Source organism: Gracilinanus agilis, chromosome 5, assembly GCF_016433145.1.
Source record: "Gracilinanus agilis isolate LMUSP501 chromosome 5, AgileGrace, whole genome shotgun sequence".
NCBI classification, from domain to species: Eukaryota; Metazoa; Chordata; class Mammalia; order Didelphimorphia; family Didelphidae; genus Gracilinanus; species Gracilinanus agilis.
Genome location: NC_058134.1, coordinates 54,916,843 through 54,938,437, shown reverse-complemented (window position 1 = coordinate 54,938,437; position 21,595 = coordinate 54,916,843). Strand labels below are relative to the sequence as shown.

General features: G+C 36.3%; 1 protein-coding gene across 1 annotated transcript in view; it reads right to left on the bottom strand.

Annotated features, from left to right (window-relative positions):
- Positions 1-21,595, bottom strand: part of LOC123249803 (ATP-dependent translocase ABCB1-like) — a 107,192-nt gene that overhangs the window by 77,010 nt on the left and 8,587 nt on the right. The window contains exons 4-7 of the mRNA XM_044678917.1: positions 18,492-18,660; positions 11,689-11,728; positions 9,323-9,514; positions 8,587-8,758 (exon numbers count right to left, since the gene is read on the bottom strand). Of these exons, the coding sequence (XP_044534852.1) occupies positions 8,587-8,758; positions 9,323-9,514; positions 11,689-11,728; positions 18,492-18,660 (573 nt within the window). The remainder of the gene's footprint in view (positions 1-8,586; positions 8,759-9,322; positions 9,515-11,688; positions 11,729-18,491; positions 18,661-21,595) is intronic.

The following is a 21,595-nucleotide window of genomic DNA, read 5'->3' as shown; positions in this document are numbered from 1 at the left end:
ACCAACAATTTGGAAATAGGTCTTGATCAAGGACACATGACAAAACCAGTGGAAATGTGCGTCGGCCATGGGTGGGGGGAGTGCAGGGGGTGAAGGGGAAAGTAGGAGCATGAATCATGTAACCAAGTTAAAAATGAATATTAATAAATGTTTAAATTTAAAAAAATAATAATAAATGTTGATTTGTACATTTATATTTAATTTGCTATCTGCTAGATATTGAAGGGCAATGTGGAATAGTAGACAGAGCTTGCCTCATTGTCAAGAAGATTTGAGTCCACTTTCAAGCTCTAACACATACTGTCTCTTTGACCATGGACAATTCCTTCAAACTCATAGAGTCCTATATGACTGTTTAAGGCAAGAGATCTTAATGTTTTCTGTGTTATGGTCTGGTTGAGTCTTGGATCCCTTCTCAGAAGAATATTTCTAACTATTTTATACAAATTACCTTAATATACAAAATGAAGCTAATTCTGTTGAAATATAGCTATCAAACTATGAAAGGAAGTTCACTGACACCATGTAAAGAATTCTTGTTCTTAGCCCAACAAGTACTAACTAGCACTGGGAGAGATATTTCTCACTGATGGAATTAGAGGCTCAGGCCACTTTAAAAAATGCATCCTGGACTTCTGAGTTAAGATGGCTAGAGAGTAGAAGCAGGGTGCTTTACTCTCCTCACCACCAGCATACCTCCAAAGGACACACAAAAAAAACAAATACAGATGAATGAAGGGACCCCACAATAGGGCGCAGCATTGAAGGTATGTGGGATCTGGGCATTTCCATGCTATAAGTGGGGAAAATAGCTTCCATCAAAATGCGAGCTGATCAACCCTCCCCCACCCCACCCACAGTAACAGAGTCAGAGGCTGCGCACCAGAGTTAGAGTGAGTGGGGGGCCAAAATCTAGCTTCTTGGCAACTAAATGGGACTACCAGGAGCTTTCCCCTGAGAGCAGCAAGACTTTAAACCCCAGGAGGCTAGAGAGTGCAGACCTTGGGCACGGGAGTGAAGCAGAGAGAGTCAGCAGATAGTGAAAGCAGCTCAGTGCACTGAGACTCAGGGGAGAACCTCAGGCAGAGGAGCAAGCATGGCTTTCCAGGCTCTGGATAGTTGACTAGGACCACCCAGGGCTTGACCATGAGAACAGCTAGACTAGAGACCCCAGGAGGCTGGGGAGCGCAGACCTTGGGCATAGGAGTGAAGCTGAGAGGGGCTACAGACAGCAGAGGCCTAGCAGACAGTGGAAGCCAGGAGACTCTCAAAGTAGCCTCAGGCAAAAACTGCTCCTTAGCTCTATACATAGTCTACCTGCCTCACTCAGACTTCTGGCTGAGAAAGTATAATGATGCCAAGCAAGGCCCAAGAAATAGCCACCAAAAAGACCAAGAAAAAAAAAGCTCTAACACTGGATAACTTTTGCACAGAAAAAAAAAAAACAGAAAGCAAAGGAGGACAAACTATTTAAGACATCCAAGCCTTCCCCCCCCCAAAAAAAATGAAAATTGGTCACAAGCTCTCGAAGAGTTCAAAGCTGAGATCATGATAAAGATGGAAAAGATCTGGCAAGAAAAGTAGGAAATAGTTCAAAAAGAAAATAACAGTTTAAAAGGCAGAATTTCTCAATTGGAAATTGAGGTTCAGAAATCAAATGAAATGATAAGCAAATTGAAGACCAGAAATGACCAGCTAGAAGCCATGAAGAGCCAGATAGACTAGTCTTTAAAGGCTAAAATTTGGCAAGTAGAAGCCAACGATCTCACAAGACAGCAAGAATCAATAAAGCAAAGTCAAAAGACTGACAAAATAGAAGGAAACATGAAATATGTCAATGAGAAGATGACCAATCAAGAAAACAGGTCTAGAAGAGACAACTTGAAAATTATTGGTCTTCCTGAAAAAATCAGAAAAATAGAAACCTATTTTCTTTTCTTTTTTTTTTAAACCCTTAACTTCTGTGTATTGGCTCATAGGTGGAAGAGTGGTAAGGGTGGGTGATGGGGGTCAAGTGAGTTGCTCAGGGTCACACAGCTGGGGAGTGTCTGAGGCCAGATTTGAACCTAGGACCTCCTGTCTCTAGGCCTGGTTCTCAATCCACTGAGCTACCCAGCCTACCCCAAAAATAGAAATCTAGATATCACTCTACAAAGAATTATCCAAGAAAACTGCCCCAATGTCCTTGAACAAGAGGGCAAAACAGACATTGAAAGAGCCCATAGAACACCCTCTACACTAAATCCTCAGAAGACAACCCCCAGAAACACAATAGCCAAATTCAAAAGCTTCCAAATTAAGGAGAAAATATCACAAGAAGCCAGAAAGAGACAATTCAGATACCAAGGAACACCAATCAGGACTACACAAGATCTGGCAGCCTCCAAACTCCAAGACCACAAGGCTTGGAACATGATATTCAGAAAGGCAAGAGGATTGGCTCTACAACCAAGGATCACCTACCCATCAAAATTGGTTATATACTTCCAGGGGAAAGTATGGGCATTAAACAAAATAGAAGATTTCCAAGTATTTGCACAGAAAAGACCAGGACTAAATGGAAAGTTTGATATCCAATCACAGAAACCAAGAGAAACATGAAAAGGTAAATAAGAAAGAGAGGGGAATGAAAGAAAATTCTTATTTTTAAATTTCCTTCTTCAAGGGCTTCAATAAGATCAAATTGTATTCCTATATGGAGAAATGTTATGTGTAATTTTAAACAATTGTATTCACTATTATAGTAATTAGAAAAATTAGTCATAGGGAGAGGTTGGAGTACTAAATGGTTTAAGATGATATGGGGGGAAGAGTGGGGGGTGGGGAATAGAAGATGACACCAAGAGAAACTTGAAGGAATAAGAAAAACAGGATAATCTATACCACACAAAGAGGGCATGGGAAGGGGAGGGGATGAAGACAATTATAAGAAGGAGAAGAAGAGAGCATTAATAGGAAATACTTAAACTTTACTCTCAGCAGAATTAATCCTGAGAGGGAAGAGTAGCTAGATCCATTGGGATATCAAATTCTATCTAACCCTATGGATAAAGTAAGAAGGGATAAACCAAGGAGGGCAGTGGGGTTGGGAGTTCATAAAGGGAGGGAAAGAGAGGGGGGAGGGAATTCATTAGGCCTTAAAAATAATAAGAGGGGAATAAAAAGGGCAGGGATGGAAAGGGAAGTAAACCAAAGGAGGGGACAAGGAGGACTGATTCAAAACAAACCACTGGTTTAAAAGGAAATAGCATAAGAAGAAGGGGTCTAGGAGAGCATACCAAAATGTTTGGGAATACACAGCTGATAATTGTATCACAGAACGTGAATGGGATGTACTCTCCCATAAAACAGAAACAAATAGCAGAGTGGATTAGAAAACAAAATCCTACCATATGTTGTCTACAAGAAACACACATGAGGTAGGTGGACATACACAGGGTTAAAGATAATGGCTGGAGCAAAATCTATTGGGCTTCAACTGAGAAAAAGAAGGCAGGAGGGGCAAAGCCACTTTCTGACAAAGCCAAAGTAAAAATAGATCTGATTAAAAGAGTTAGGGAAGGTAATTACATCCTGATAAAAGGCAGTATAGACAATGAGGAAATAACAGTACTCAACATGTATGCACCAAATGGTATAGCATCCAGATTTCTAAAGGAGAAATTGGCAGAGGTCAAGGAGGAAACAGACAGCAAAACTATACTAGTGGGAGATCTAAATATTCCTCTATCAGGTCTAGATAAATCAAACCAAAAAATAAATAAGAAAGAAATAAGAGAGGTGAATAAAATCCTAGAAAAATTAAATTTAATAGATAGCACTGCTTGGTTTATATTCCAAAGAGATAATAAGGAAAAATATTTGTACAAAAATATTTATAGCCACAGTCTTTGTGGTAGCAAAAAATTGGAAAATGAGAAGATGTCTTTTGGGGAATGGCTAAACAAATTGTGGTATCTGTTGGTGATAGAATACTATTTGCTCAAAGGAATAAAGAACTGGAGGAATTCTATGTGAACTGGAATGACCTCCAGGAATTGATGCAGAGTGAAAGGAGCAGATTCAAGAGAACATTGTACACAGAGACTGATACACTGTAGTACAATTGAACATAACGGACTTCTCTACTAGCAGCAATGTAAGAATCTAGATCAAGGCTGAGGGACTTATGAGAAAGAAAACTAGCCACATGCAGAGGAAGAACTGTGGGAGGAGAAACACAGAAGAAAAACAACTGCTTGAACACATGGGCTGATGGGAATATTATTGGGGATGTAGACACTAAATGATAACTCTAGTCCAACTATCAATAATATGGAATTAAGTCTTAATCAATGATACATGTAAAACCCAGTGGAATTGTGTGTTGGCTAAGGGGGGTTAGAGGGGATTGGGATAGAAGGAAAGAACATGAAATATGTAACTATGGGAAAATATTCAAAATAAAAATTAAAAAAAATAATAATGGTTTCACAATTGAGCATCATATTTCAGATGCCATCTTGGTACACACTCCCAAAGCTTGTTCTCCATTGGCATTGCCATACTGTAGAGCAGAAGATTTTAGTACAGGGTAATCTGGCTACCTAAATCAGCTTCAAGTTTCTTAATTTTTTAAGCACCAATAGGAAGAACAACTTCCCTCTCCAAATCTACTGCCCTGCTCATTTTCCACACTTCCTCCACTCCATATCCAAAATCAATGCCAAAAGTACAATTCTGTATGTTATTGTTCTTCTGTTAGTTGTTTTTCCTGGGGTTCTTTAAGTATAGCATCATATCATCTGCAAAGAGTTTAGTTTCCTTATTGTCTTCTTTAGTCCTTTCAATTTCTTTTTTCTTCTCTAAGTGCTATCACTAGCATTTCTACAACAATATTAAATAATAGAGGTGATAATGCGCATCCTTGCTTCACTCCTGATCTTATTGGGAAGTCTTCTAACTTATCCCCATTGCAGATGATACTTGCTGATGGTTCTAAATATATACTGTTTGTCATTTTGAGGAATGGTCCTTCTATTCCTATACTTTCTAGTGTTTTCAATAGGAATGGCTGTTATATTTTTTCAAAGGTTTTTTTTCTGCATCTATTAAGGTAATCATGTGATTTCTATTAATTTGATAATTGATATGGTCAATTATGTGGATGGTTTTCCTAATATTAAACCATCCTTGCAGTCCTGGTATAAATTCCACTTGATCATAGTGAATAACCCTGGTGATAACTTGTTGGAGTCTTTTTGCTAGTATCCTATTTAAGATTTTTGCATCTATGTTCATTAAAGAGATTGGTCTGTAGTTTTCTTTTGAATTAGTACCATATTTGTGTCATAAAAGGAATTTGTTAAAACTCCTTCTTTGCTTATTTTGTCAAATAATTTGAATAGTATTGGGATTAGTTGTTGTTTAAATGTTTGATAGAATTAACTTGTGAATCCATCTGGCCCTGGGGATTTTTTCTTAGGAAGTTTTTGATGGCTTGTTCAATTTCTTTTTCTGAGATGAGAGTATTTAAGTATTCTATTTCCTCTTTTGTTAATCTAGGCAATTTATATATATTTTTTTTACATTTATTAATATTCATTTTTAACATGGTTACATGATTCATGCTCCACCTTTCCCCTTCAACCCCCCCCCGCGCCCCCCCTACCCATGCGCATTTCCACCAGTTTTGTCATGTGTCCTTGATCAAGACCAATTTCCAAATTGTTGGTAGTTGCATTGGTGTGGTAGTTTCGAGTCTACACCCTCAATCATGTCCACCCCGACCCATGCGTTCATGCAGTTGTTTTTCCTATATGTTTCCTCTCCTGCAGTCCCTCCTCTGAATGTGGGTAGCATCTTTACCATAAATCCCTCAGAATTGTCCTGGGTCATTGCATTGCTGCTGGTTCAGAGGTCCATTACATTCGATTTTACCACAGAATGTCAGTCTCTGTGTATAGAGTAGGCAATTTATATTTTTGAAAATATTCACCCATTTCTCCTAGGTTGTCATATTTATTGCCATATAATAGAGCAAAATAGTTCTTAATAATTACTTTAATTTCCTCTTCATTAGAGGTGAGATCACCCTTTTATCTTTGATACTGTTAATTTGATTCTCTTCTTTCTTTTTTTAAATTAGATTAACTAATACTTTATCTATTTTATTTGTTTTTTAAAAGTACCAGCTTCAAGTCTTATTTATTAGTTCAATAGTTCTTTTGTTTTCAATTTTATTAATTTCTCCTTTAATTTTTAGGATATCCAATTTAGTTTTTATCTGGGGATTTTTAATTTGTTCTTTTTTTTCTAATTTTTTAGTTGCAAGCCCAATTCATTGATCTTCCCCCCTTTCCATTTTGTTGCTATAGGCACTCAGAGATAGAAATTTTCCTCTGGGTACTGCTTTGGTTGTATCCCATAGATTTTGATATGATGTCTCCTCATCGTCATTCTCTTTAATGAAGTCCATAATTGTTTCTATGATTTCACCTCTGACTCACCAGTTTTGAAGAATTAGATTATTTAGTTTCCAATTACTTTAAAATTTGTCTTTCCATGGACCCTTGTTAATTATAATTTTTATCATATTATGATCTAAAAAAGTCACATTTATTATTTCTGATTTTTTGCATTTGTTTGAAATATTTCTATGCTCTAGTACATGGTCAAACTTTGTATATGTACCATGTACTGATGAAAAGAAGATATATTCCTTTTTATCCCTGATCAGTTTCCTCCAGATATCTATTAACTCTAATTTTTCTAGCATTTTTATGTGTCACTCATATGCATATATATCACATCATATATACATATCATTCCAAATCATCATATTTATATATACATCATATCATCATATACATTATATTATCATAATCAGCTTACTTTTCCTCCCTCCTTCCAAGTAAATTCCTTCTATCTTCTCTATTACTGTGAGTAATTTTTGAGAATTACCAAAATCCTTTTTCCATGAAGACATATAAACATTTTGATCTTAACAAATCCCTTAAATTTCCTCTTTCTTATTTGCCTTTCAGGGCTTCTCTTGTGTCTTGTATTTGGCTTTCAAAGTTTTTGTTTAGGACTGGCATATTCCTCAGGAATGCTTGAAAATCTTCTAGCTTATTGAATGACCATTCCCCCCCCAAAAGAATATACTCAGTTTTTCTGGATAGGTGACTCTGGGTTGTAAACCCAAATCTTTTACCTTCCTGACTATCAAATTCCATGCCTTATGATCCTTTAAAGTAGAAGCTGCTAGGGATCCTGATTGAAGCTCCATGGTATTTGAATGATTTCTTTCTGATTAATTGAAGTATTTTTTCCTTGACTTGGTGGTTCTTGAATTTACCTATTACATTCCTGGAAGATGTCAATTGAATATTCTTTCTGGAGGCAATGTGTTAATTCTTTCAATTTCAAATTTTATTTTCTTGTTCAAGAATCACTGGGCAGTTATCTTTGATAATTTCTTGTAATATGATATCGAAGGTTTTTTCTTTATTATGGCTTTCAGGTGGTCCAATAATTCTCAGATTATCTCACCTAGGTCTATTTTCTAGGTCAATTGTTTTTTCAATAAGACATTTCATGGTTTCCTCTGTCTTTTCATCCTTTGATTCTGCTTTATTGTTTCTTGATTTCTCATGAAATCATTAGTTTTTAGATGGTCAATTCTGATTTTTAAGACCTGGTTTTCCTCTGTCAGTTTTTGATTCTCCTTTTTCAATTGACCCATTCTTGGGTGTAATCTTTTTATCTCAGTCTTAACTTGGTCAGTTCAGGTGCTGATCAAATTCTAGCCTCAGGCTTAGGCTTACGTTTTTTTGGTCTCCAGGTGTTCCTGATTCAATTAAGCACACCTGTGATTGTCCTGTCTTGAAGCTCCACCCTTAGTTTTGGGCAAAAAAATCCTGGGGAGGTACCCCTTGAGAACTGTGTCCTCACCCCAAATCAAGAATTATGTTCTCATCCCAAGCCCAGACTGGGATTTCTGGCTTTGATCTGGGCCCATGTCAACAGGCCCCCTACAGCCCAGATTGTCCTGGGCTGGGACTCTGGTCTTCTCCACAGGTTTGAAATTTCAAGGGTGTGTGGGTTGGCTTGGACTACTATTTGCCCTGGCAAGATATCAGGGTCTGACAGTTAGGGTTTAAGTTTGGAAACTCTGATAGCAGATATGGGGTGGGGTTAGGCTGGGGACATTGTGGTTTGCTCTTGGTTTGCTCTTCACTCCCTGCTATGCCTCCTGCTAGCTCTGCTCCCCTTACCCAAGTTCTCCAGATGGTCTCTGCCTACCTTTGGGTTTTTCTTTTTATTGAAGGTTGTTTTACTCTCTATACTTGTTGGTTCTTTCACTCCTGTATTCATTTTGTGGCAATATTTTACTCTTGGTTGGAGAGGATTTTCGTGGTGAAATGGCGCTGTTTTTCTAGTTACTTCTCCATCTTGGCTGCATCCCACTCCCCATCTATTTTTAATGGTAAGTCTAAACTCAGTAACAGACAAGTCAGGGAACTATTGATTCTCGTAGTAGGACATATATGTTTTATCTGTGGGTAAAAAATATTATTATAAAAATTCACAGGCTTTACATACCTTTGCCCAGAGTGCAGCTGACAGGCCTAGGACAGGACTAACAGCCAGAATCACAAGTGTTAGCTTCCAGCCTTTTGTAAATCCAATAATAAAGCCTGTGAGGAATGTTGCAAGGGATTGAAATAAGAGTGCCAACTTGTCTCCAATTCCATCATTAATTTTGGAGACATCGCTAAAAGAAAGAATATAAACACTACTATCAAAAATCATAAACATTTAAATCATTTCAATTGGGCTTAAGGTTATTTCTGATACTGTAAAAAAGGGGGGAGGTCAATGCGCCTTTTCTTTTTTGTTCTACAAAGTCAATTATTTGCTACCCAGAGCTGTGGCTCACATGTGTGAACATACATTTATGGTCCGAAATAACTGCTCAGAAGAAGTTCAGATTGCTCAGGAGGTCTCCCTGCATCCCCAGGGAAACAAGTTAAAAAGTAAACCATCCATATTAATATTTATTTTTATCATTATTGATAGGTTTAAAAATGAAGACACCAAATGTGAATTGTCAATGTAATACACATTTCACAGCTTCATTCAACAATCACTATTAAGCACCTACAAGCCCAAGCTCCCCTTCATGATATAAAAATAAATAAAACATATTCTTTGTCCTCAAGGCATTTACAACCTAGTAGCTATTTCCTTTGGACTTGGTCATATCACTTAAAAATTGACTTAAAGTCAGTGAGCAAAAAGAATCATCTTGAAATTAAATATCCAACAATGTGCTTACTCAGTGAGTCGAGTGTTCAGCTCCCCAACGTCATGGACATCAAACCAACCGATTTCCTGGCGCATTATTGCATGGAAAAAATTCTGTCTAATTTTCCTAATTTGTCGTCCAGCAGCTAAGGTCCAAAATGAAACTTGAATGTAGGCAGCAATGAGCACCCCAGCACCAATTCCACTATAATAATATGCATACCTGGAAAACACCAAAAATCATTGCAATTACTTCCTTCAGTTAAAACAAATCTTTTAGAGACAATTTAACTTTTCCTACTGTCTCAGTTTCTCTAATCTCACCATTCTTAAGAAGAAGGACAGGTCTTAAACCCAGATAAATGTCGCATCACTTATTATCATTTACTTATCTGCAGAACAGCTATTCTCCCAAACCATTCTTGTATAATTACTTTTTTCTCAGCATTAATGAGTAGGTGAGATAGCTTCTGCAAGTGAACCAAGGAAAGAGTTCCTGTGAGATGATTGAATCAAGGAGAGTAATGTTCCCTATTGTTTGAGGATGGTAAACAACTCCATTCCAAATATAGGAAGACTCCCTAAAATAAGATGGGTAAGTACTAATGGCTACCATTTCTCTCAAAGGCTTTTTTTCCAATCCTTTCATACTTAGTTCTTAAACTCAAAATCTACAATGAGTTATAAACTAGATAAGCATCTTCTAACATCAATTCCCAACCATCTAGAGAAGCAAAACATTTTCTTGACCAGCTGTTTGGTATTTTAACACATACACACATAAACGCAAACTATCAAAGAATTACTTTTAAAGATGAGATGTCAGAGCACTCAAAATGTAGTAGAACTGTATTATAACTGTAGTTCCCGACTGCTGACATTTTAATATTCAGATTTGTTGTATGCATGTGTGTATGTGTATATATGTATGTGCGTATGTATGTGTACAAGTGAATTTTATACAAGCTGTACAGAGGAAAAGAAAATAACATCTCTACAATGAGTTGGGATTAAATATTTTATCATAATTAAGGATCTTGGCACACAGTCTTTCCCTTCAGGTTCTGAGTTTAGTATAACAGATAATTTTGATCAGGGCAATAAGCCTTTGGTTAATAAATTACTCACTGGTGAATTATTACCTCAGTGTTCATAACCTATAGTAGAAGAGAGCTAAATAGGTGAGATAAATACCAGTATTGCTCTGAAATCTAAAGGAATACAAGATCTGTAATTCCATATATTTTTATTAATTGTTTATTTTTTAAAACAAACTAAGAATTTAAATAAATTCAAGCAGGCATTAGAAGATTTCCATTGGAGGTCAAATACAAAAATCAAAAATAAGGTTCAGCTTGACACTGAAATTTCTGGTTTCCCCCAAAGGCTCAAATGCCATTTTAATCCATTCTATAACAGGTCTTATCTTTTGGACAGCCCTATCCTTTTTTTTTCATCTCTTTTTTTACTTATTTTATATATCTTTAGTATCTTTGTTAAGAGTAGTAAACTTAAGTCTCTCTTAAATTTCTTAAATCATTAATCAAGTGGAAAAACAGGAATATGGAAGTAGAGAAAAGGTAGGGATGGGGAAACAAGCTGTTAATGGGCAGCTGGCTATGGCTAAACAAAAATGACCATATTACTTGTGGGTGGCATCATCATGTGTCATGTAAGTATGATGGAAAAACCCTGAGAAGCAAACTAAAATTCTCTGACTTCAGTGATAATGTAAGAACTGAATTGTTGATAAAAATGTTTTAAAAGCTGTGTTAAGGCTTTATTACTATTGTTATCATTATTAATTTTAAATTTGTATCTCTTTCTCTCACTCAGATTGAAGAATAGTGGATATTTGTGGGTCCAATATGACTAATAACCAGCAAGGAAGTTTGGTCCCTCTGTCCTTCTTAAATGGGCCAGTTCATCCCTCCTTAAGGTAGATGGGCGTCTCTCTCTTGGCTCTTAGGAGTTCATCATATTGGTGCCAGACAGTGCAACATTTAATCTGTATTAGGTCTCAGAATTGCTGGACCTCAGTTGGATTCACCAGCTTCAGCTTCTCCCAGTAGCAGGAATTATAGGTATGCATCATCATATTTGGGGAGAGAGTGTTTCTAGAAATGATTTAACTGCTTTCATCTATATTCCACTAAGGGATAAGCTAACTCATTGAATATTAAGTAAGGAAAATCCATCAAGATCTTAAATGAATATTATTTGTAAACCAGAGAAGGCTTCTTCTGTATCATATCATCCAGGTACTGAGCAATAATAACACTGATGACTGCTAATACCCATTCTGTTCCTATGACATAAACTGACAGCATAATAAAAAATTCAGAACAAGTATAATAAAAATCTTATCTGATACAAATAAGAAGTAAAATCAATTACGTAGTCATGTCTTCTTCCAGATTCAGGAAAGGATTGACAGCTCCATAAAGAAAAAAAAAGAAAGAAATGAGTTAAATTAAAAGATATGACATATAGGACTCTGCTTAGATTTATACAGGCTATCTTTAAAAATGAAGTTATTTAATATCCCTGTAATTCCACAAGTCAAAAATTATTCATATTCTACTTTAAAATTTAAGGTTAGGAGAATGAAATTGGCATTTTGTTACATGTACCTTCTAGATTACATGTATAAATTATAACATAATTATGGCATAAATCCTAGTTTTCATATTTTGAAAAAAACTTCTTTAAGAATCATGACTGTATAAATAATTTATACCAATATGTTAAGACATTGAATTATATATCTGACATTAACAAGGCTGGAGCTTTCAGATCATTACTTAACATTACATACACATTGGTTTTTAAAACCACAATACATATAGGCTTGGATTTTTCACTTTTTGTTTTTGGAAGGATGTGCAATATCAGTGTAGTAACCTCAGTGAGGAGTAACCTCTACCACTGGAGATAATTACCTTTTTTTCGACTTAAAGTCTTAGAAATGAATGCTTCACCAAGAGATTAACTGTATTCAGATATTCAGTTTAATTATACAAAACCTCCAAGAGCTACCCGGGAGCAGGGTGTAAGAGGAACGAGCAGGGGCAAAAGACCTATGTTCAAGCCCTGAGTCAGACATTTACTAGTCATGAGATCTGAGACAAGACCCAACCCATCTGTGCTTTAGTTTCCTTATCTATGAAAGAAAATAATAATCCTTGGATTGTTTAGCTCACATGGTTGTAAGCAAACGAGGCATGTGCTTGGAACTAACAATTAAGCCTTATACAAACGTGAGCTATAACAACCCAGAAAGCCTCTTTGTGACACTATAGAAATAGTTTTTTCGCTCTAAACTTTAGAAAAAACCTTTGAATTCTTATAAGAACAGCGCCAGGAAATTTAGGTTCTGAATGAGCTGAGGCTAGACAATAGGATTAAGAAGAACAGAAAAGGGGGTTTAAGAAAAATATCATAGTTTTATATGATTGTGTGAAAGAAATTATTTGCTGTCCAGGGTCATTGTGGTGAGGCGAAAGTGGAAGATGACAAAACTACTCTATTTTTTACCTTATTTCTAATTTTTCTGCCTATAAGAAGAATTTTTAGATTTGAAACAAATTCATCATCAAATATGGCGAAAGTGTTTAGCAAACACTTGGGTGCTACATAAAAGTTAGCTATTGTTATGCCACTGAGGGAATACTATTTCGGTTTTGGGGTAGGACTAAACAAGTTTCTAGGTCTTTCCTAACTCTGAGATTCTATAATTTTGAAAAATAAATTAGATTCTGTAACTTCATATCTATTTGATAAACTAGAGGAAGTTGAATGGAGAGAATGCAGTCAAAGAAGACAGGAGTTCAAATCTGGTCTTAGACATTTACTAGCAGTAAAACCTTGGGCAGGTCACTTAAATTCTGTGTACTTCATTTTTCTTATCTCTAAAATGGGAATAATAATAATAATAATAATAATCCCTACTTCACACAGTTGTTATAAGCATAAAATTATATGATTTTTCTTCATTTTTCTTATCTCTAAAATGGGAATAATAATAATAATCCCTACTTCACACAGTTGTTATAAGCATAAAATTATATGATATTGATAAAGTGCTTTGGTACATTATACATTTACATTATAAGTACATTATGAAGTGCTGGACAGATAGTTGGTGCTAGCTATATTGTTTAATTGTCCAGACTAGTGACAATCAATTGTGACATTTCTTTTTTACTTTGTTTTCAGGTGCAATACAGACAAAATAGGGTATTTGATGATGAGATCAGTCTCGAACAGTGACTCAGAGAGGAGATATAATTGCTGTTTTTCTGACCATCATCCAGAATGTGGTTCTAAATGACACTTATGGTACAGAGATCTCTAGATCCTTTGCTATTTTATAGAAAATAGATTCAAATGGTTGTTAGAAGTGAGAAAGCCACAGAGCCACGAATGTATTAAGAGCCCTTTGGTAATGGTAGCATCAGGTCTAGGAATCATTTAATCTACGGATTACTAAAATTTATTCCATATTCACCATGTAGTGGATACCACCCACAAATAAAAAAAAGAAACTATCTTACTGTTAAGGAACTTAAACACTACTGGAAAAATATATGCAAGTACACATATATACATGCTAAATGCATAAATATAAGATGACTTGGGAAAGAAAAGCTGGGGTGGGGCAAAAAGGATCAGGAAAAATGAAATATGTTTGATAAGAGTTCTGAGGGATACATATCTAGTCATTATACAGCTGCTGGCACATGGTAAGCATTTAATAAATGTTTGTTGACTATTACCTTTACTCAACAAAGTTCGAGGTCCTACGGACTATTACCAAAGGGCTGTTTGATGCAGTCCTGGCTTTGTGGTTCTCTCACTTCTAACAACCATTTGAATCTATTTTCTATAAAACAGCAAAGGACCTAGAGGTGTTTGAGTCAAGACCTGGAACAAAATTGTCTGACAGCAGAGACTCATTCTCACCCAAGTTAATTGGCAAAAACTGTCAGGAGTCTCCTATTGTTGCCTGAGTATGTTACCAACAGTTGAATAAAGAAAGGAATTTCTAGTTCTTCGACAAAGGTGATAGCTACTGACAAAGTGGAGAATCAAGGGTATCACAAAGTCATCTTTTTTACCTAGCCTTTCCCCTCAATAACATAACTTTACCACTCTCAACATCAGAATTTTTTTTCCTTCTTTCATTTGATGAAAGACACAGAAGCAAAGAATTTTATCCAGTTTGGTCTCACTATCTTATTTGCCAAGTTCAAAAAGCCAAAAAGCTTTAAATTTACACCCTTGTTCCAGTAACAGTGTTTTTTTCTTTTTGCAGTAAGCTACCTTAATTTATACTCTAGGGGGAAAGTCTATTCTTTTAAGATTTCCCCCTGTTCATTAAAATATATGTGCTCTCTGGAATGTTGCTCCAAAATAAGTAAATTTGCTTTAAATCTTAAACCTTTTTCATTCTCATTTCCTCCATTTTCTAGTATTCACTGAGACCTGGCACGTCAAAGCCAATGATCTTGAAATTGCTAAGGCTAAAAGCATTTTCTCAATCTTTATCATTCTTGGCCTCCCTAAAATTGTTTATATTATTGATTATCTGCTTGACCTAGACAGTCTCCCTTTTTTTATTTCATGTTATAGCTGTCTGGTTCTTCTCCTACTTGGGTGATCATTTCTTCTCAGTCTAGTTCTTCATCCAGTTCATACCCACTGATCCTAGATATCCCCTAAAGGTCTGTTCTGGGAGTTCTTTTCCTTCTCCCTCTATCTTACCTCTTGGTGATCTCATGAGCACCCATGGGCTCAACTATCATCTCAGGCAGAATTATCTTCTGGCCCCAGCCTCTCTATGCTCCAGTCTCACATTACCAAGTTCTTTTTAAATATTTCAGAATGAATACCATGTAGGCATTTCAAATTCCTCATGTCCAAAACAGATTCATTATCATTCTCTTTCAAATCCTCTCCCTTATAATGAAATGAACTGGAGAAATTCCATGTGAACTGGAATGACCTCCAGGAATAGATGCAAAGTGAAAGGAGCAGAACCAGGAGAACATTGTACACAGAGACTGACTAGCAGCAATGCAACAACCCAGGACAATTCTGAGGTACTTATGAGAAAGATGCTATCCACATCCAGAGAAAGAACTGTGGCAGTAGAAACACAGAAGGTAAACAACTGCTTGATCACATGGATCGATGGGGATATGATTGGGGATGTAGACTCTAAGTGATCACCCTAATGCAAATGTTAATAATATGGAAATAGGTCTTGATCAATGTCACGTGTAAAACCCATGGAATTGCTCATTGGCTATGGGGGGCAGAGGAGGGGAGGGAAAGAACAAGAATCATGTAACCATGAAAAAATATTCTAAATCAATTAATTAAAAATTTTTCTGTTAAAAAAAGTCCTCCCCTCTTCCTAATTTTCCTATCACTATTGATTTCACTACCAGTTAACTCATTACCCAGGCTCACAATTTCTATGTCATTCTTAACTTCTAGATTGTGTGAAGGAAGTTGTTAAGGGGACCTTGATCCCAAGAATAAAAATCTAAACTCTGGTGCCCCACTGGGGTTAGTGGGAAAGCCATCAATTAAGGTAGGGGACAACAAGGGAGGGCAAATGTCCCCTGGGAGGCTTTAGTGAAGGAGGAAGGGCAACACTAGCTCCTGAAGCGTGATGTGTCAGTCAGGGGGTGGAGAGAAAGTTAAATAAATCCAAGCAGGAACTGATTGCTCTCTCTTGACTTCTGCTCAGATACTTCACAATATTTTTTTTTGTGTATGTTCCCTTTCCTAGACATAAATAGCTATTGTCCTAGTGGAGGCCCTCAATGCCTTATGCCTGGGCTATTGCAATAGTCTTCTGATTGGTCTCCCTAACTCAAATCTCTCCCCATTCTAATCCATTCTCCACTTGACTTCCAAAGTGAACTTCTTAAAATAAAGGTCTGATCATGTCACATACCTAATTCAAGGACCCCATATTACCTCTAAGGTCAAATATAAAATCTCCTCCTTGGTATTTAAATGTCTCTACAGTCTAACCACTTCCTATCATCCTAGACTTCTTATACAGTATGTTACTCTATTCTCATATTCTATGATCCAGCTACACTGCCTCATTTGCTATTCCTCACACAATACACTCTATCTCTTGACTCTCTGTTTCTTCTCTGGTTGTCCCACATGCCTGGGTTTTTCTCCTTCCTCATCTTTACTTCTTGGTGTTTCTGCCTTTCTTCAAACCCCACTCAAACCCCATCTTCTTAAGACGTCTTTCCTTCCCATCCTCCCCCACTACCTGTGCCTTGCATCGAAGACTACCTTTCATTTACAGTCTACGTGTTTTGTACAAACATAGTTATTTGCCATTTGTCTCCCCATTAGAATGTGGAAGATCTCCTGGAGGGAAGAGACTCTGTTTTTGTATTTCTTTATATCCCAGCAATTAGCACAGGGCCCAGCACAGAGAAAGGGCTTAATAAATGCTTACTAGTACTTTTATGCTCTTGTGACAAGTGTCAATGCTCTTTATTAAAAATAATCTAAAGGATGATAATGGAAATTTCATTGTAACAAATGTATTGGCCTTGTTCATTACATGGAAATGGAAAAAGAACTGATAAAGACAGCTAATTTAAAATTAAGGAAATGCAGGGTATAAAAAAATAAATAAATGCTCACTGACTGACTGGCACTTTGATCCTTTAGGGGGAAGGTAAAGATCTAGTTGGAGAAAGGTAGACCACCTCTTTTGCGTTCTAGTTCTCCATTAGGTGATTGTCATCCTGGGTCCTGGCCTGGTTAGCTCTATTTCCTACAATTTCAGTCTCTATCAATAGCACTGCCATCTTTTCAAAGTACCAATGCTCAAAATTCTCAGCGTTGGCTATGTTTCATCCCTTTATTCCTATTTTCAGTCAGGCCCCATAACTTATTTACTTCTTTTTTTAATCCATTAATGTTTTACCTTCCTCCCCTATGTGACCTCCTCCTGGGCAAATCATTAAACATCTAAGTGTCTCAGGCAATTCCATAGGATTTATCTACTAAATTATAGGTAGAGTTCTAGAGATAGCAGCCCTCCCTCCTGGACCACACTAACCGAATCCCAGATTTTGAATGTATTAATATATTTTCCTCTTCCTTTCCATTTCCACCTTTCCTCTCCCTGACTCCCCATCCAGTCCCTCATCACTTCATAGCTCATTAGCAGAAATCTTCCATTTCGTATACTCTAATCCATATTAAACTGAGCATCCTTAATGCATCATGTTAACAGACTAATTTTAATAACATGACCTTCATTATGTCACTCCTCTTCTTAAAGACCTTCAACAATTCCCTTTTGTTTCTGTTAAATCTAAACCCCTTGATCCATCTTTCAAAACCTTCCATAATCTGACCCACTTTGCTCATAGAATCTTACTTTTCATTATTCTTTTCATTGTGATAAGGCTGGTTTCCCTCTTTCCCACAAATACACCATACTTGTTCCTGCCTCCATGTTGCTCATATTGCCTATAATGCCTTCTTTTCTATTCTTTTCCAGGCCAAATCCTGGCCTGCTCATTAAGCAATTCTTCATCTCCAATGTCTCCTGCAATTGTGATCAACTATAACACGCCCTTTATTACTCAGTCATATACTTTCTTTCATTACTCTTTTAAAGTCAGAGATGTAGCTAGAAGCAGAAGGAATTTTAGAGACCATCCAGCCCAAACCCTTAATTTTAAATATGAGTAAAGTGAGGCCTAAGCAACTAGCCGGATACCATACATACATTGTTAATCTTGGTCTTTCAAGTACATTTGAAGTTGTTCAAGGAGAAGATTCATGTCTTCTAATTCAGTAGTTTTCATGGCGCAATGCTCAATAAACACTTGGCTGGTTTATTTTGAAATTAGGTGATATAATGCCTAAAATACTAGATTACAGTTAGAAAGACTAGTCTCAGACACTTCCGAGTTGCATGACCCCTGGCAACTCAACTTCTGTCTGCCTCAGTTTCCTTATGTGTAAAATCATTATAATAATTGCTCCTACCTTGTTGGGGTTGTGATGAGGATAAAATGAAATAATATTTGTAAAGTACTCTGAAAATCTTAAATGAAATGTAAATGTTATAATTATTACAGTAATTTTGCAAGTAAAACAATAATAATATTGCCAACTTGAAATGATGTGATACTTACTTATATTTGTCATGTTCATGGAAGGGAAACTCGAATTTCCTAGAGCTGCAAAACTATCCGTCATGTCCCCAAACACTAGCATCATAAGAGGGAGTCCTGCTCCATGAATAATGGCTGCAGCTGTTCCTAGCACCATGTACAATCTATCCAGCCCATCAGAAAAGCGAAACTGGTGGAGAGGGGTGGAACATATAAAATAGGAAAATTAATTAGCATAATTACAAAGTGTAAGTTTTTGCATAGCCCCTTTGAATTTTGAATCTAAGCTTCAAGTTTAACTTACTCATCTTTTCTCAGAGGGCTTGAATGGGAAAATGCACAGGAAGAGAAAAACAGGATTTAAAATGATCATATCAGCAATATGTCTCATAAACCTTGTGAAACAGATTCAAAGCTCTTTTTTGAGGTGATATTGCCTTAAAAAGTACAAACACTATTCATTTTTTTAGAGGTTCAAAGGAGGGAAGTTTTTTTCCTAAGAAAGACATCGATTATTCTAGACATCTAACAAGCTATAAAATGGCAAAACTCATTAAAGAAACATTTTTAATATAGACATTGATTTAAAAAGGAAAAAGAGCATTAAAATATGATCGAGATATATCTTTTTGTCAAAGGATTCCTTTTCTAATGGGAAGAGGGGAGGGCGGAAGGAAGGGAATTAACTAGATATTTAATGTAACAAACAAATAGATAATTTTAATATGGTTGTTAGAATGATCTTTTCCTTATCATAAATGGAGTTCTACATTATGTATATATCATTTATGTCTCCATAATCTCTCCTTGTTATAGAAAAGCCTAAAAAATTAAGGAAGGCAGAAAAAAAAAGAAGGAAAAAGGGCAGGAATGGAAGAAAGGAAAAAAAGGGAAGAATGGAAAATAGGATTATGAACTGAGTGGGAAGATTTAAGAAATAATTTGCATCTTTTCTTGGATGGATTCATCTTAAATAGCTTTAAAAAGATCAAAGATAGGGAAAAACCAGGAGAGTAGAATAGTTTGCTGTGGAACTAAGGGTGATATCTGAAACTTTATAATACCAAAATCAGGTGGCTGTTATGCTTTGATATAGAAAGCAACAGGTTCCAGGACAAAGAAATTTAAAGAAGGTCTATTTAAACAGTAGGTCCAAGATTTTGTGAGATAAACTTGTTATTCGGAAATCAGAAACTCAAGGAAGGAGATTGGGTGGCAAGGAGTCAAAAGCCCCAACATAAAATCTTGATAACCAATATGAAATAATGTTGGTGATCAGTCATTCAGTTGTATCCTACTCTTCATGACCCTGAGGACCTTACTGTCCATGGGCTTGTTGGCAAGGGTGCTGGAGTAGTTGGCCATTTCCTTCTCTATTAACATAAGGCACCACTGTAGAGAAATACAATAGCAACTCTTTACATTGTTCTACTTTTTTGTGTTTCCTGGTATGGTATGAACCTATCACCAAAATAGATTAGCCTGGGGAAGTACCTGACTAAAGTATGAATGGAACAAGCAGGTAGAAGCCAACACACAAAAAAATTTAGGTTAAACACAGATTATTTTTTAAGTTAATTATGAGAAAAATACTTAAAATGTAATAAGACATTTTTAAAATTAAGTTTTACTTGTTATTCAACTGCCTCAAAATAAGTATTTAAAGTTATATTGCCTTAAGGACTGGAAACTATGTGAATTTCAGGCACAGGACATTAAAGGAAGTAGATACCTTCATAAGAGTAAGTCACAAAAACCCAAATCTATGAAATAGCAGAAAATAGTCTAAAAATCATGATGCACCAGGAGCTAATCTGAAACCATTTGTGCTTACAGACTGTTTAAACTAAAAAGAAATCATTGTTTCATTCTGTAGGTATGTTTTGTGAGTTGCAAACTTTATCTTCATCCCTTTTCTTCCCATCTGTCTACATGGCAAGGGAGATTTAGATGGCAAACTCTGAGTAACACTACTCAGTCAATAAAGAGTCAGACTGGCTGGCTCAATATTACCTCTGAATATTCTGCTTTTGATACAGTGTTCTCAAACAGAAAATACAAACGTTTACCTAAGTAAATATTTTATCTACTACCACTGGAGAAAAGAAATGAGAAAGAAACCGTTCACTACTTTTACTTCCTTTGCCTTAGAGATTCAAATCAAGTCAAGCCAATGATTCATCAAATACATATTAAGCACATATTCTGTTCAGGTATTGTGCTAAGCACCAGCCTTCCAGATGTGGCTACACAGTGGCATAAATTGCTAACAGGGAAACAGAAGCAATGTGCCTGCCAACTATCTCTTCTCAGAAGATTAGACTGTATCAAATGGCTAAAAATAAGGCATCATCTGAATTGATGAAGACTAAAGGGCATCCTTTAGTGCTCCTGTTTGCATATGCTTTATGTTAGTTGCATCAAGCATCAGAACATTATAGAGCTTCCTGGATAAGTCCTATAACCGTTTGAGTTTGGTCTATCTAGGCATATATTCACATGGGGAAAAAGACAAATGAATGAAGAATGCTAATGGCGCATCTTATATTCAGCTCTTCATAGCCTTTCATGAGGTTTTCTTGGCAAAGATACTAGAAGAGTTTGTCATTTCCTTCTCTAGTCTATTAAGGCAAACAGAGGTTAAGTGACTTAACTAAAGTAACCAGCTAGTAATATTGGAGGTTGGATTTGAATTCAGATCTCTCTGACTCCAGGGTCAGTACTCTATCCACTGAGCTACTTAGCTACCTCCAGTCAGCTGCATATAAAATAATCTACCATCAGAATATCTCTTTTGGACAGACACTGCAAATAAGGTTAGGCTCAGAATTGTACAAGAGGACAAAAGCGTACTGCCTTTAGGAAATTGCAAAAGTTATTTGTTTGTTTGTTTTTAACATAAAGTTTCTTTCTGAACCAAAGCATCCTGTTTTGAAACCTATGATTCTACCAGCTTTTCAGTGCACCTACAAGTTGCAGAGTACTATATTCTCCAAAGAAATAAAAACAGATGCCAGCTAGAGGGGGACAGAGAATTGGGGAGTGGGTGTGAGTTGACTCTGACTTAACAGATGAGAGGAATCACAAAGAAGAAAATAAATGTATGAGCAAAGAAAAAATATGGG